This window comes from Pygoscelis adeliae, unplaced genomic scaffold (genome assembly GCF_000699105.1).
Source record: "Pygoscelis adeliae isolate BGI_AS28 unplaced genomic scaffold, ASM69910v1 Scaffold10, whole genome shotgun sequence".
Taxonomy (NCBI): Eukaryota; Metazoa; Chordata; class Aves; order Sphenisciformes; family Spheniscidae; genus Pygoscelis; species Pygoscelis adeliae.
Genome location: NW_008824053.1, coordinates 4,426,525 through 4,442,752, shown reverse-complemented (window position 1 = coordinate 4,442,752; position 16,228 = coordinate 4,426,525). Strand labels below are relative to the sequence as shown.

Sequence of the window (16,228 nt, the reverse complement as noted above, 5' to 3'; positions counted from 1 at the left end):
TCTTTTCCATCCCTGCAAGGGTCTGTGACGCAACTTGAGCTGGGGAAACCGGGACGGAAGTGCCCACTGGAACATCACCCCCCTCGCCTGGGATGAAGGGAGAGGTGGCAAACGGCCTCACCACCTCTACTGGCCACAGAAATCAGTCCAGAGATTGCCAAACCCCTGTAGGAAACAACGGTACCAAGCCCTGCCGGAGCCAGACCCAGCTTGACAAACAGGCAGGGAGGGAGCGAGGCTACCCGGCTCCCGGGGCAGCGGAGCTCACAAGCAAAACACCTCAGCCATGGTGGAAATATCACACAGGAAGGAGACTCTTCTCAATTGCCATTAATATTAATTTAAGCTACTGAAAACACAAATAATTCCAAAACTGACTGACAGCAGATACACAGAGTACGTGGCAGAGCTCAGCAAAGGTCAGGCTCCTGCAGCACAAAGCTGGGCACAAGCACACAGGAAGACCCAGCTCAAGGCGCCGGCGTCCTGACTCACGCCTGCTATTACTCAGCGTGAGCAAAAGCATCCTGGTCCAGCGGGTCCAAGCTACCCAACAGCTGGATGTGCAATATAAGGGATGGCTACACCCGCAACTGTCGCTCCTGCAGTGGCTCAAAGAGCTGGAACAGGTGCATAAAGAGGATCATAAAGAGGATCAAGACCATTTTTCATCTATTCCCTTTTCGGGAGCTGGTCTCGCCCTCCTGCCCATCTATCCATTTTGCTGTGTTTCAGAGAGGCAAAAGGCAACAGTAGAGGCAGAGCTGACAGTTTGTGAAATTGGGAATTTAGCAGGTTTAACAGATAACATAAGATCCCTCGGCTTAAATCAGGGTAACTTAGTCGCTAGAAGCAGCCACTGCAAGCAATTTAGACCAAGTAAACATCTAATCTCTTCTGGCTGATCGCTTAATGAAATACAATTAATTTGTTGTGGCTTTTCACTGCAATACTTAAACTTTCCTATATGAAACACTGAGAACATCTATTTTGGCTCTTTTCTTGGCAGATGAGTGTACTCTTTTGAACTCTGGGAGTTCAGCTTCCAGTCTCTTGCACTGATACCTCCTTTTCCCCTTTGAACTCGCCTGTTGAGTCTATCGGTGCGTTTTGGGAATGTATTATTCATAGGGAAAAAAAAAAAGAAAGTGTAAAACATAAGTAGATATCTCATACGGAACTGTCTATCACCTCAGAGGATTACAATTTCCCTTTAATGCCAGCTGGCTACATTACAGTCGCTAAATCAATGGAATATATTGGCCATTTTAAACGCATGCTGTCCTGCGCCTCTCCTGCCAGTGCCCTTGGTTGACCAGCCACCTCCGTCCCATGCACCAGGGAGGGAGCCGGCAGGACGAGCCAGCGGCTGAGGTGCCTTCTCGGCTGCTTGAGCAGAGGAGTCCAGCATTGCCGCAGCGACTGCTGCCGGCGCCTTGGCAAGCTGGGCCTCTGCGAGCTGGGAGCGGATGCTCCCCATGCACGGTAGTATCCAGCTGGCTGGGAGATCACACACGTGTCAGAAAGTTGGCTGGATGGTATTTATAAGAAGGAAATCATTTCATTAGCTGTCACATTATTTTCTTTCTAGGTTTGTCTTATTCAGTATTTTTTTGCTGTGTTATCTCTACCAAAAAAAAAATAAATCCAAATAAGAAGCAGCACGTTGGAACAAGCACACAAAAGTGCTTTGCTTTCATCTTATTTGAAAGATTTATCACATGCTCCAGGTTAATCCGTTAGGCAACATTATTCTAACAAGGTGTGGCCAGCATTTTTATAATGTATGAAACATTTTCTTCCAGATTTATGTGCTCGCTCTATTTATAATCCATATGTCGTGTATATTACAAACTGGTGTGATAAAGACTCAGGAAATTTTCTGAGACTCATGTGTTGGGGTTTTTTTTTTTCCTTTTTCTCTCCCCCCGCCCCAACTAACGGGACAAAGACACAACTAGATACCCCCACCCAACACATATTCAGACTTGTCTGCAGCTTTAGATGCGCAAATATCTTTTCAAATCTGGTTCCATCACTTTACATGCCTTATAACGCATTACAGATGTTTACATGCCTTAAATCTATTTAGATTGCTTTATTACTCAGAGAAAAAAATACTGGAAATTACCACTATCTTACTGGCAATTTAAAAAAAAAAAAAATAATTACAATTACCCATAGCATTCTCAGAAGCCACCTCCACTGCAGGTGAAAACATGCCAGACAGACTGGACGTGGCTTGGAAATGGAGTGAGGTCTAGGATTCAGCAGGGAAAATCTCTGGAATTTTAACTCGTGAGCAGGCATCTCATCAGGTCCCTGCTAGAGAAGACCTTCATTGACTTACATGCGTATTTCAGTGCTTTTCTAAATCAGAATTCCCTCAAAGGTCTGTATGCTGAGCTATATTTCACTATTAAGTTTAGAGTAAGACCCGAATCATAAATAAAGGCAAAATCTATTCCTGATGTGAGCTGGGGTTATGCTGAAGATGAATTTGACACAACTGACCTGTTTGGTTTTTCTCTTTTAAGGCAGGAAAATGCAGAGACTTGAGGAACACTCTTTTATCAACGTGCAACAGCAGCACAGCTTGCAAATACAGTTGCACGAGTCTTGCAATCTTTCACCCAGGGCTTATTCTAGAAACCTCTTCCTCCCTCTCCCCCATCAACTGCAACAAAAGTTTTGCTTGAGGAAGGAGCAAGACCCAGAACTGCTCTCTCCCTTGTGTTGCAATATCCAATCTGAGTGTTACTATCAGCTTTTGGAAACTGACTGTATAGAAAACACAGATGATGTTTGCATATTTTAATTTTAAACATCTCTGCTTGGCATAAGGATGGAACCTAATAATTTGCTTTGTTTCTGCCTCATGAATTAATTCAGCCTGCTAACTGATTTGGATAAAGTATTTTGATTCCTACTAATAAATGTGTTTTCTGGGCAGGCAAAACAACTCTTGGAGGCACAGTAACAAGTTCATTAGCTTGCCAGGAGAAGTACTTCTATAATATCCGTAAGGAATGGACTTTTTCTTTTTTTAACCCACTTGTTCCACCCATGTCTTTTAAATCAATCAGATAAATTCACCTTGTTTTTCAATGCCCTGAATCCTGATAGCTCTGCACACTTGATAGGTAATTTAATCATCGTTGGTGTGGATGAACACAAGCTCAAATTAGCTTCTGAAAGGCTTAGTCGTCCCGTAGATAGCTCTGCCTTTCCACTTTTATGCAGGAACTGAGCTTCACCAACTGGTTAGCTAGAGGTGTCATTAAAAATTTACAGAAAGAAACAAAGGTGTGCTCCAGCGTCTCTCCTTACCCTTTCTACTGTTACTCCAGCAGACAAAAGGTATGGAATCTGCTTCATGAATAATGAGTCATGTAATATGCATAATGCATTTTTAATGGCCCACAGTAATAACATTGAGAGAGATATTTCCAATCTTCAGACTTGCACCGCGGCCTCTCAGTAGCCTGTTCTGATTCTCCCCAGATAGATCTTCTTTTCCTCCTCTTCGTTTCAAATGCCCCACCTTAAAGCCGTGACTTTTTCCCAGAGGTAGCCGCATTTTACCCAAATCAGCAGCTGAGCTGGTGCCCGACGCGAGCGGGGCTGGTGAGGCGGGGAACCGCCATTTCAAAGGAGTTCAGGCCTGAGCTCAACACGGGTGCCCTGAGGTATACCAGTAATTTGCAAGACACTCTGGGGGAAGGCACACTTAAACCAATAAAAACACCCACCGAGTTTCTTCCCTTGAAGAACAGTCCTGTCACCCAGGCTGTGTCCGCGCTGCGGGGCCCTCCCGCCCCCGCCAGCAGCTGCCTCCTCTGGCCACCCAACCCCAGCCAGCAGGTCTGCACAAGGCTCAAACCTCGCCAGTTGTCCTGTTTGAAAATGAGACATTCCAGGGGGCAGGCACACATTGCTTTTGTAGTTTTAAAGGTAAATGCCGGTAACTGAGCCCACTCAGGGCCTGCTGGAGTAAGGCCTGCCTGCAGGGAGGGAGGCTGTGACTGGCAGGAAAAGGCCCTCCTGAGGGCAGAGGGGCTGGCTGCTGCACCCCGGCCACCCCGTGCCCGGTCCCCCTGGCCAGCATTCACTCCACCCGCAACAGCAGCTTCCCTGTAAAATAAATATCAAGCATCGCCCCAGGGGCAGCCCCAAGCCTACCTGTGCCACCCGCTGAGCCGCTCCTTGGAGCCTTCCCTGGTCTGGGCAGGGCCCAGGGCATCACCAGGCCTTCCCCATTACCACTTAGTCTCTTTCACTGATCTTCCGCATTAATTAACCCAGCATAATGGGCCTACTGTGGTCTTCCCACCTGGCAGCTCCTGTGTGCCTATGCTGCAGCCTCTCACCCTGACCGCTGTGATTGTGTGCCACGTTTCTGTCTAACAAAAGCCCCATCTGTGAAGCCTTGGTGTGGGCAACTGTGTGTGGAAGAGGTGACTCCTGCCCAAGCGGCATGTGCTGGGTTAGCCCTGCAGAGATACGCTTCAGCCACAGCCTGCGAGGGCAACCCTGTGAGGAAGGGGCTGCAGCTGAAGTTCTCAGAGGTGGCAGAAAGCACAAGCACGGAGGGACCTGGGCGGCACCATGGCAGGTGGAGTGCCACGGCCCTCAGGTGGGCAGGGTGCCCCGAGGGCCGGGCCAGCCCAGTGGGGCAGAGGGAGCCTCTGCTCACTGGTTTTATCCAGAACAGAAGTAAAAACAAAGCTGGAAACAAGAGTATATATCCATGTGGGCACACAAGGTTATGTGCACATGTAAAAGCCCAGGCTGCCATGCTGTGCTCTGCTGGGAAAAGGACAAGGGATCCCTCCGTCATCCTCCTGCTTCTTTTGTATGGGCTGCGACTGCCAGATGGAGCAAGCCCTGCTGATAAGGCAGGCAGGCAAAAGGCAATTCTGTGAGTCCCAACAGGCTTAAGTATAAATGACGCACCTGCTGCTCAGGTGTCCCTGCAAACTCCCAGGCACAGACATTTAATCTTGCGGGAGGACATTCAAGTTCCTCCCGGGCTGAGCAGGGACTTCTGGCAGTCTACATTTCCAAAGCAGACACTTAAAACTGTTGTTTCCTCTTTTATGGTGATAGTCCTAAGCACAGTATACCCCAGCCTTCAAAAGTGTGAAGTGTTTAACTGAAATCAGTGGGCGCTGGACAAATAAATACGACAGCGGTGTTCTTTAATCACCAGAGCCCTTGTGCAAATTCTGCTGTGCCTGCGTTCCCTCCTCGAATGCTGTATCCCTGACCATCAGTGTGGTGTATCGTTGTAACGGCTGACATTCACAAATGTGCTCAAGTTGCGTATTAAATAAAAATCACTCTGGACCATCCTCAATACTTTATTAACTTAAAACATTGTTCCAATAAATATGTACCAATAAACATAAGACACTCCATAAAATCTAAATAAGGACATTTACAAACCTGTCAACAAAGTAAAAACAGCATTTTTTTAACTGAGGTACATGCAGGGTCATTTAAGGCAAATTCAGTCAATTATACTTTTATAATGATTCCTGCCCACCTCAGTTGAGTTTCCCTTTAAAAATTAAAAAAAACAAAAACAAATATACAAATGATGCTATTGAGTAGCTATTTTCCAGTTATTAGAACAAGCCCAGAGTGCGGAAGCCAGTAATGGTTCTGGGCAGAAAGTCTGTGCCTCCCCAGTGCTCCTGCCCTCCTCAGTCAGGATCGCTTGTTGGATGGGTTTCTAGTTGTAAGGCATAACTCTGCGCTTTGGCTTTTCTACTTGTCTTTCACAAGCTTCCTTCTCCCCAGTGGATGTAGCAAGAAGTAACCCCCCATGCCTCAAACACACACGCACACAGCCAGGCATTGCACAGAGAGATGGCTCTGGGAGGATAAACTCTATAACTGTTAATGCAGCTCCTGATTTGCACCAGAACAAGTGAGAGCAGGATCAGGCCCAAGCTGGTACCTTTGCTTGAAAATCAGCAAGATGTCAAACTGCACAACTCAGGCCTGATCCTCCAGGTTTTCCCGACAGGAAACCAAGAGTGAAGCCATACAGCACTAAAACTCAATCAAGGCAAGCGCTCCCCACACCACATGCTGATGGCTCTCTGTCATTACCATGTAAACACTGTTATACCCATGTGTCCCTGCAAGGTGATTCGAGCTACTGAAAACTTCAGGGGGTTCATCTTGGCCATGGGAGAGAGATTTTCCAGCTTACAGGTATTTGGTAGCTTATCCGTCTTTGGAGTATCAGGCTTCATATCTAAAAGGCTTATTTTCCAGTGTTATTTCAGAAACAGAGAAAGGGAGAGAAAGAGAGGAAGCCCAGCCTTTAATTTGCACTTTCACAGTCATTCAGGCTGAGCTGTCAATGCATGGCCCTGTCCTTTCGTCTCCGAGCTCCTGGTCAGAAAGGTAATGCCAGGGTCTGTGCTCAGGACAGGGCTCGGGTCCAGCGGGGAAGCCAAGGGAGTCTGTTCTCATAGTGTTGTAGGTGCTTTCTGTATTGCAGCTGGGACTCATTTCAGGCCGTGCTGTGTCTCCCGGTGTCTCCGTAAATCCACCTTTCGTTGAAAGCCTTTGCCACACAGATCACAGCCAAAGGGCTTGAAGCCTGTGTGCTTCCGACTGTGGGTGATGAGGTTGGAGCTCTGACTAAAGGCTTTTCCACACACCTGGCACTTGTGAGGCTTCTCACCTGCAAACAGAAGGCGTGAGAGGGAGAGAGAGAGAATGTGAAAGAGGCAACACGCTGCTTACGCAGGACCAGGGCAAACAGGAAACGCACACTGGGCCTCTGGGCCTTAGAGCTAATCAAGTGATTCCTGTGTGATTACCAAAGAAGTCATTCTTATAAAAAACATGCAATTGGGAGCCCCGAAGCATTAGCTGAGCCTGCACTGCAGCTGAGCAGGCCTGGACTTGGCTGCACCTCCATCGGCCCAGTATAGTCCTGGGAGCGGCCTGAAGCACAGACTGCTCCCAGGACACCGTTAACTTGTGAATACATGTGGCTGCACGGGCCCTGTGCAATTTAAACTGGTTTTGTGTCCTAGAAACATCAGGAACTCCTGGAAGGACCCCCAGGTCATGCTGAATGCCTGACATCGATTATTATAGCATCAGCATGGGGGCAGGTGGATGGAGGTTGTTAAGCCAAAGCCAGTGAGCTCGGCTCTGTCCCCAAGGGAGGTATGAGGGCCCTTAAGTGAACCCTGAAGGGCAGGGTTCATCCAGAGATCTGCTCTTCTCCCCGTTCCCCACACTGAAATACTAGCAGTCACCCCGAGCCAGCCCTGAAGTTCTCCTGCAGGCAAATAACGTAAATGGAAATAAATCCAGCCTCCGGAACTTCTCCTACTGAGGGGTCAGTGGCAAAACTCCACTGGCCTCCATGGGAGCAGGGTCTCAGTGCATTTTCTTAGTGTTTATTATCAAATAACGGGTAAAAGGGAACCCAACCACAAAACCAAGCCTGATTTTCAGAGTGGCTTTGCACCTGCAGAGCCCACTGACTTCAGCTGGAACAACAAACTCTTAGCACGTTTGAAGATCAGATTCTTAGAAACATAAAATAATACAAAATGTGCTGGAGGCTCAGTTCACAAGTGTATGCTGCATATGAAAGGGATCCCTCATTCAGTTAAGGACCTGGTTTTATATTAGCAATTTAAAAGTCCAGGCACAGTTTCTGATCTCACAACAAAATAATGGTTTTGACTGATTCAGAATTTGGCTGAAATTCTACTTAATCAAGCCTCATTTGAAAAAGTTACTATGGAAATACTTTTTGTGTTACTTCCTAAATAGTTCATTTTCATCCAGCAAACATCTGGTGGAATATCTTTGTAAGTAACATTTATTGTTCGCTGCTTGTCATCCAGAGAAGTCACAACCAGGCAGCGCTACATATAATACCATCTTTCTACACATTTGCCATTTTTAGGCTTCACCCTTGATATCTGCTGGTGGTCACTATCAGGAAACAGGATTTTGGTCATCTGATCCTTGGGTTTGGCCAGTACAGCTGTTATTTTGTGTCTGCAAATGCTTCTGTATCTCACACAACATTCATTTCCCTCTAATTTAAGTGAATGGTGCAGGTCTCAAAGGCAAGATTTTCTTTTAAAGATTTCTGATAAACCTGCCTTCTCACTGAATGATATTTTCAAAACGAATCACTGATTTCCTTCAGTGATTCACCTGCACTTTATTAATTTCCATGTTTATTACTAGCAGTGAAACTTGAGGACTCTGCACCTCTCCTTCCATTCTGTATCAAACTGCAGCCATTTCTCAGAAAGTGCAGACAATGTCTGAACAAATATTTAGACTAAGAGTTGGACCCTAGGCCCTCCAGTTTAGTGTTTGATCTAGAGGAGGAGACTCCTGTTGTTCCTATTGTAAATTGGTAGATCCTGCAAAAAGAAATGCTGCAATCAAATTCACCTGTCATTTTCCAGGCACCTCAGCTGTAAATCAGGGCTACACGAATATAATACGCTACAAATCATCTTACACAAAAGCCCTTTGAATAAACATTGGTGGATCCTATTAAGGGAACACTGATTGGATTGTGAGGATTTGGGTTATTTTGCAGCTGCTGTTCATGAAACCACCTTCAAATCACCCTCCTTTGCACGAGTAGAGCTCAGATAGCATGAACAGCAGCAGGGCAGCAAGAAGCACGGGGAGGTGCATCTACTTTCCCAGCTGAGGAGGAATGGACTGCTGCAGAGACACCTCTTCAGTGACCTGCCCCCACAGTTGGGGCTGAACACCAGCAGCTGCAAGGCTGACCTGTGTGAATGAAGGTGTGTTTCTTCATATCAGATTTCTGGTGGAACCGCTTCCCACAGTACTGGCACGGATAGGGCCGGGTGTCCGAGTGGATGAGCAGGTGGGTGGACAAAGTAGAAGATCTCTTAAAACTCTTGCCACAAATCTTACAATCAAAGCTGCGTTCCTGCAGAGAGAGGAGCCCACACACACACACATTACACCACACCAGCGATCCCACCAGCAACAAACTGCCTGGCAGCACATCAGTGATGCCCCTTCAGTGCTGCCTCTGCTGCCTTAGCAAACACTTCCACTTCTCCAGAGAGCTGGACTGGCCTGAGGAGACGCTAACACTGGCATGATAGCACCACATGACAAAAAAAGATAACGCACCCTCTCCCAGTGCTGTGCACCACTCCTCACAAAAATTTAATTGAACAGCTCTTCCTGCTGGCAGGAATGGCCAGGTGGGAGCAGCTCTGACCGACCGGGCAGAGTCCGCCTGCACATTTCAACAGGGGCCCAAGACATGATCACTCCACTGGGAAGTCCAACAGCTGCAGCACTGTTCAGAGGCCACGTCTCCACTGTACACAGGGAATTGGGTGCTGAGGTCTGCTTGGCTCTCCTGGGAAATCTCTGTGGCAGGCTGACTTCTGCTGGCAGGGTAGCAACTCACTGCTTATTTGTAGTTGCATTATAATTCAAGTGAAAGGTACCTAGAGCACCTGGGGAAAACAGCTTTTTGGCTTACTACTTTAACATATCAAACTAAATGCATTAAGACCTTGCTGTCTCCTCTCCCTCACACACTCCTCTCCACCACTTTCTTCCACCATAAATCATCTCTTCTTTCCATCCCTTAACTACCATCACACCTTCCTCTTCCTGCTATACTTTCATATAATCACCTTAGTTTATTTGGCTTTTAATGCACTCTCCCTGAAACGTTGCCCCCTCCACGGACACAATATGCAGTGCTGCTCTTTTCACCATTATTTAATGGGTGATAGGATATTTCCCCTCGTTGTGTGCTCTGCTGTTGCACACTCATGAAACTGTAACTAAAACAGCAAAAAAACACTGCTGTAACTCTATCCTCCAAAAGCCAATCTGAAGAAGGAAGATTTGCCAGGTCAAGTGGGTGCGTGAAGGGGAAATATGGCACAATATCAGCAGGTGGAAAATGTTACAAGTCCTCCTACCAAAATTAACTACCATATTCTTTTGGTGTGTGACTCAGAGTGTGTCGAGACGGGTGAAGTCTGTGCTCTATACCTGACTGGTCGTTCAGATGTTCCCTGCACAGACACAATGACTACAAACAAGGGAAGACTCACTTCTTTGGGGGAGGGGAGGAGAAAGAATGAGGAGAGCTGCATCGAAAGAAAGCACAGTGAGTTGCTTTAGCTGTTAAAAAAAATCCACGTCCACATTACAATTTCCAGCTCTGAGAGTGAAAATTTATTATTTATTATCTCTTACTTCTGGAGTGCCAAAAGCACCCGTTGCTTAATACAGACACACACCAAGGTCTGGGGAATGGAAACAAAGCCTGTGTTCTTTGATCTGTTGATTTGCTCCTTTGCTCACTAGCTGCCCACCCTTTCCTCTGCCTCCCACCATATTCTTCACCCACAACTGCCCACTGCAGCCCTACCATGTTCTCTTCCTCTCCTCCGTTTAGATGCCCATCTACTGCCCTGTGATTGCCTTCATGGCCTCCCCAGTGCCAGCTGAAGCAAGCAGCTGGCCCTGGCCCTCGGACCTTCATCCTGGCAGTCCACCCCGCTCTCACCTGTGAGTGCACAGCCTTGTGCTGCTCCAGGCTGACTGCATGGCCGAAGGTCTTGCCACACATGTCACAGGCAAAGGGCCTTGTGCCACTGTGTGAGCGGCGCACATGTACCTCAAGGCCATGCGGCGTGGAGAAGACCTGAGGGGAAAGAGCACACAGGGTCAAGCTTGCCAGGGAGAAGGGGCTGGGAAAGCGTCATAACCAGTGTGGGAGAAAGGGATCCCTACCTTGCTGCACTTGACACACTTGTAAGAGCCAGTGCTGATGAGCAATGGGCGGCACAAGAGGTCCGACTCCACTTTGATGCCACCTGGCCCCTTCTCTTGCTGCAGCCCAGGCTGCGTCTCGGCATAGAGTCCGGGTGCCGCTGCCGGCGGCCGCTCAAACAGCCCCGGGCCCGGGGAGCCAAAGTCACCATAAAGTCCAAGGGAAGAGCTACACTCTGCACCGTAGAGGGCAGGCTCGGAGCCTCGCTCGCAGAAGAGCCCCAGGGCTGAGGTTCGCTCCAGCGTCGGGCAGGGCCTGTAGCTTTGCACAAGGTGCCTCAGCTCAGAGCCACCCAGGCTGTTCCACATGTACGGTTTGAAGGGCACCGAGAAGGGGGGTGCTTCATCTAGGGACGGACACACAGATCGCTCCGAGGCTGCGGAAACACAAGGGCATGGGAATTAGTGCACTTCACAATCCAGCCACTGTCATGGGGCAGAATCATCTCAGCACTCAGACTTGTGCCCAGAGCGAGACCCCCATACTGCACATTAAGGCTGCCCTTTCATCTCTAATGGGAGGAGATTTTACACTGCACAGTAGGGTCAGTGCATCCAGTACTACCTACCCACCTGCTGTCCCAGCCAAATTGTTTAAAGCAGCCACCAATTTTGTCTACCTCCATTTCTGGGTGCCCAGGTGTGTACACCCTGATCTGACTGTCAAGACACTAAACAACTCAATCTGCAACTTCCTTTGGTTTTATCTGCAGCTCCTCAGAAAAGTGTATCTACTACGTCCCAAGATGGGCATCAAAGCTGACAGTCCAAATGTTCAAGCTCTGATGTAGGCCCCACACATCCATATAGCAAATACAACATTATGGAGGTGCCAGAAGGAGCAAGAGTGTCGAGATTTACCTGTTCAACAAAACTAAAAACTGCTTGTTGCACAATTTAATGCCCAAATCTAGTCTCTCAACTTCATGCCACAACTGCCCGTAACTATACCACAGCATAATTGAAATAAAGAACAGCTTCTGAGGTGCTTGAATGTCATGCCTCACTTTATCGGAAAAAAATAAAGTAAAATCAGTCCTCATCTGAAATAAAATCACGGTTGTTTCAGATTGCTCTGAGTTTCTCTAAGTAAAGAAATGGAGTCCACGCAAAACATTGAGCTTTGCAAAATCATCGGTATAAAAGTTGAAGACACAAAAAGATTTTTCTTTCCTAGCAGTCATAATCAAAGCAATCTTCCACCAGGACAAGCTCAGATGGCTTCAGTTGGCTCTAACAGGCTCACCTTTGGCAATAGCATCTGACCAACGCAGTGGGCACCATCACCAGAGATGAATCACACTTGGGAGGCCCATCGCAGAGTCCGATGCAGTGGCAGGAACACAGCCTTTGAGATCAGTGTCTAAAGGCACAAATGCTCAGGAAACCTCGCATAGAGCAAAGCACAGCTGGGCAGGGAACACGAGGTACCAGACCCCAACTGTGTCTGCCAGAGATGCTGATTAATGCCTGAGGTGCTCTGCTTTCACTCTTCATCACAACAAGCAGCAGCACTGGGAGAGTCAAATGTCTCCACAGGACAAATGTTTTAGTGAACCAAGGAAAAGATGAATCAGTTAACTGCTGAAGTGCCGATGCCTTCACAGAGATATTGGCATCCCTTACAACTTGAGCTTCCAGAATAACCTCCCTTACCCACCCACAATTGCTCTCTTGCTTTTTCTCGTTCCTGTCAGCTCACAGCTCCCATGGCTTTCTCAGCCTTGGAGGGCAAACCAAGCAACCAACCTATCAGGCAAACCAAGATAATGAGGGGTGGGCTAGGGAAGGAAGGCATGATGTGTTAGGATATCCATTTGGATAGGCAGATGGTCACTGAGGGTTACAGAAGGGAGTGGGAAATGAGGTGAAAACTGAGCTTTGACTGACTTGATTGTTTCCTATCCTTTACATAATTTCAGATGTTAACAGCCTCAAATTCTTCCATTGAAATTAGCAGTTTTTTGGTTGGAAATATATGCGCACAGACCAACTGGGACATTTGAACAGAGCGATGAAATCAAATTAGCTGACATGGTGCTGAGCATGATTTTTCCTGTTCTGCACTGACTGCAAAGTTGTGGTCAGCATCACATCATCAATCTTGTGTCTTTGCAACCAGTTTCAGTGTTGCCATCTCTCACGATTTTATCGCAAGATTCAAAACTATCTTAAAGCCTCAGCTCTTGAAACTGCATGAATTCATCAGCTTTCCTTTTGTTTGCTTGTTCTTGTTGTAACTTTTTTTTTCCTCTTAAAGTCAACTTCTAGCCCAGACTGTAAAGAAAAGCATGAAAATGTAAACCCTCAATATTTCAACACTAGAACTGAATATCCATAAGGTACTACTTACAATCTTGATTTCTAAGCCAGTCCATTGAGTGAGAGGAGAGGGAAGGCTGACCTGATTTTTGAGCCCTTGGAATTGGCAGCACAGGACACGGTAAACACTGCACCACAGATCAGTTCGCGTGCAGTATTCCTTCCATCACCTCACATGCTTTGGAGACCTCTCAAGCACAAGTGCAGGGGAGCCACTCACTTCTCAGGGGCAAGCTCAAGCCATCCAAGCCCTTTACCCAGTGTCAAGGTGACCTGCAAGCCTGCTCTGCCACACTGCAGGACACTTCTGTGTCTACCTCTCCTCCACTCCACAGCATTTAGGCCTCCAAGGGGTGAGCAGGGAGGGAGAGACAGATTCTCCCTCCTCTTCCTAGCAACTCTGTGCAGCCTTTATAGAGACCACTTCTGGGAGAAGAAACACCAATGCTCCTTTTTGAAGACAAGGCAAACTCAATCTGAAATGGTTGGGAACAGATTGATATGCACAGCAAAGAAAGATTCAAGTGTCCTCCTCCAAAGACCACAAAACACCACGTTCTCTGCGCAACTCCACTGTACACAGTAAAAGGCTCCTTCCAAGACTGTAACATCAATAGGCTCATCACGAGATACTAATATACTGCTGCACTGAGCTATCAGGCACCTTCGGTATATGCAAACGCATGTGATTACAGACACACGTAGAAAGTGAGGTTAAATAACAAAGTGAATTGCACTGATGGAGTCAACAACATATTAGAGTGTTAACAATGCTATAAAGGTATTGTGTCTGTGCATGCCTATCAGGATCGGCAGCACAGCACTCAAAGACAAACCTGAAATCTGGCTTTCACTGCGTACTGAAGTGCAGCCTGCACCTACGTTCACTTCTAGGGATAAGGGGGTGATAGTACTACTCACCGCACCTGCCCTGAGCATGATTTAGAAACATCATTTCTCATCTGCCCTGCCTGTCAAAGCACAGAAACTGCGCCACACCCAGACAAACACAATCATAGAAATCCAGCCTCTCACCAGTGCGTCTTCCAGAAGTGACCTAGGCACAAATTCCAGCTTCGCACTGAATCTGACAGCAGGTGAAAGGCAGAGGGGTTGGGGGGGGGGCAGCTGTGGGAGGAAGCCCAACTATCTAATCCTGCTGCCACTGCGTTCATCATTAACGTAACAGCACCTCTCTCAATGCACTGAGGTTCATTTAATAAAGCTCTATCCTTACAGCACTTGGTTGGAGTCCCTTACCTTCCCACTCCTCCTGTGAATGGGATCAGAAAGTCCCAGGACCACCCGTCCCCACCCCCTGAAAAATCTTGATCTGGGGATGTCACCCTCATTTTGCAAAGATACCTTCCCTGGGTAGCTGGGATGGTTGGCAGGGAGCTAATGAATCCCACACTGGGGGAAGAAACGAGTGGGGAGGAGGAAAAGGCAGCCCTGATAAATACCTGCTCCATTTTGCATGTGTCTTTTAGACACCTCATGAAAATGGTCTGGTTCCCGTGCAGAAATTTTAATTATTAGAGGAAGGAGGAGCAGGACAAATTCGTTAGAACAAAAATTACACACCCTGCTACACTGTGTGCAGAAATATTAGCAAAAGAGAGACTGCTACATTCCTGCATTTTGTCTGGTCTGTCATTGGCACAGACTGAAACTGTCCCGTGGCTGGCTGTGACGATACTGGGCAGCATTTTGAATGTCCCCTCGAAGGGCTTTAGGACTCTTAAAAGAGGGGGAGGCTTTAAAAATGCAAACCCACATCATTACAGTCAGCCGTTGATATGCAAGGACACTACAAAAACGAAGTGGGAAAACCGGTGGGGAAACGGGACCAAGTATTCATTTGCTGGCGTCTGCTGTCATTCGTTAAAGCCGAGACAATTTTTCCTTTGCTAAGACAGAAATTGTTCTTTTTTCCAGCTGTCACTTTTTAACCGAGGCAATAAAAAGTGTTTTTTATATATACATATTTTTGTTATAAAATGACACCATTGTATTTTTAAACGAGATAAGTATTCGCGCCAGGCTGGGGACAGCATCTCCCACTGCTCCGACCACATCAAAGGCAGGACGAGGGAGCTAGAGACAGGCACTGCAGCCATAAGTGTGAGTTTCCTGGATTTGGGGTGTTTAAATCTGACCATCATTATTTTCATCTGTTTTTTACGAATGTGTTTTTAGGAAAAAAAAGAGAGAGAGAGAGAGAGGGGGGAGAGGGAGGGAGAGATCCTTTTTATAGGCAAGACGCAAGAAATAACCTGAAAGGGGGTTAGGGAAAACGTCTAGCAGGTAGTACAAAACACAAAGTCAGCGCTGTTTACTACAGGTATATAGGTAGCCAAGTAGAAATTTTTACTGTCTTAAAAAACATCTAAACTCCGGGTAGCAGGACCCTGTAGGAAAATGCCGGGACCTTTAAAACATAAGCGGCTTGCCTCTAGCAATTAATCAAAAACCAAAAAATCAACGCCCGATGGCATCACAACTTTCCTAGAGCCTGTCATCCGCTGCTCCCCTTAGCAGTGGGAGATGGGCTGGAAAAGCAACCCGAGAGAGAGAACCCGAAAACGAGTGGGAAAAGGCAAATCTGTCCCTTCCACTAGTTTTCGATGGCGGCGTCCAGCCATGAGGCATTGCCCCACGGCACCGACACAGACACGCTGCGGGACCCTCTCGCCCCGGTCCTACCTGGCGAGACGGAGGGCGAGGGAGGTCTCCAGAAATCCTCAAACTCGGACACCCTGTCACAGACGCTGCCCTCGCAGCTGGGCGCGGACTCGGAGGTGCCATCGGCAGCCTCGGTAAGGTGGGATTCCGGGGAGAAGCGCCCCTGGGAAGGCTCCGGATCGGGCAGGACGGTGCGGCACAGCCCCGTGTCCTCGGGGATCTTGCTGTCTGCAGGGAAAAGGGGGCGAGAGGCTTCTCAGTGCGGGTCCGTGGTGGGAGCCAGCCACCTCCCGCGGCGGCCCCGCTCCCGCCAAGGTTTTCTGCCGGACTCTCTCCAACCCCGCATCAGCCCCTCCGGCGTCCCGCAGGG

General features: G+C 47.7%; 1 protein-coding gene across 1 annotated transcript in view; it reads right to left on the bottom strand.

Moving 5' to 3' along the window:
* Positions 1 to 6,158: 6,158 nt before the first annotated feature.
* Positions 6,159 to 16,228, bottom strand: part of GFI1 (growth factor independent 1 transcription repressor) — a 13,649-nt gene continuing 3,579 nt past the window's right edge. Inside the window, exons 2-6 of the mRNA XM_009333876.1 lie at positions 15,880 to 16,086; positions 10,813 to 11,228; positions 10,586 to 10,723; positions 8,806 to 8,971; positions 6,159 to 6,703 (exon numbers count right to left, since the gene is read on the bottom strand). Coding sequence (XP_009332151.1) covers positions 6,525 to 6,703; positions 8,806 to 8,971; positions 10,586 to 10,723; positions 10,813 to 11,228; positions 15,880 to 16,086 — 1,106 coding nt within the window. The 3' untranslated portion in view covers positions 6,159 to 6,524. The remainder of the gene's footprint in view (positions 6,704 to 8,805; positions 8,972 to 10,585; positions 10,724 to 10,812; positions 11,229 to 15,879; positions 16,087 to 16,228) is intronic.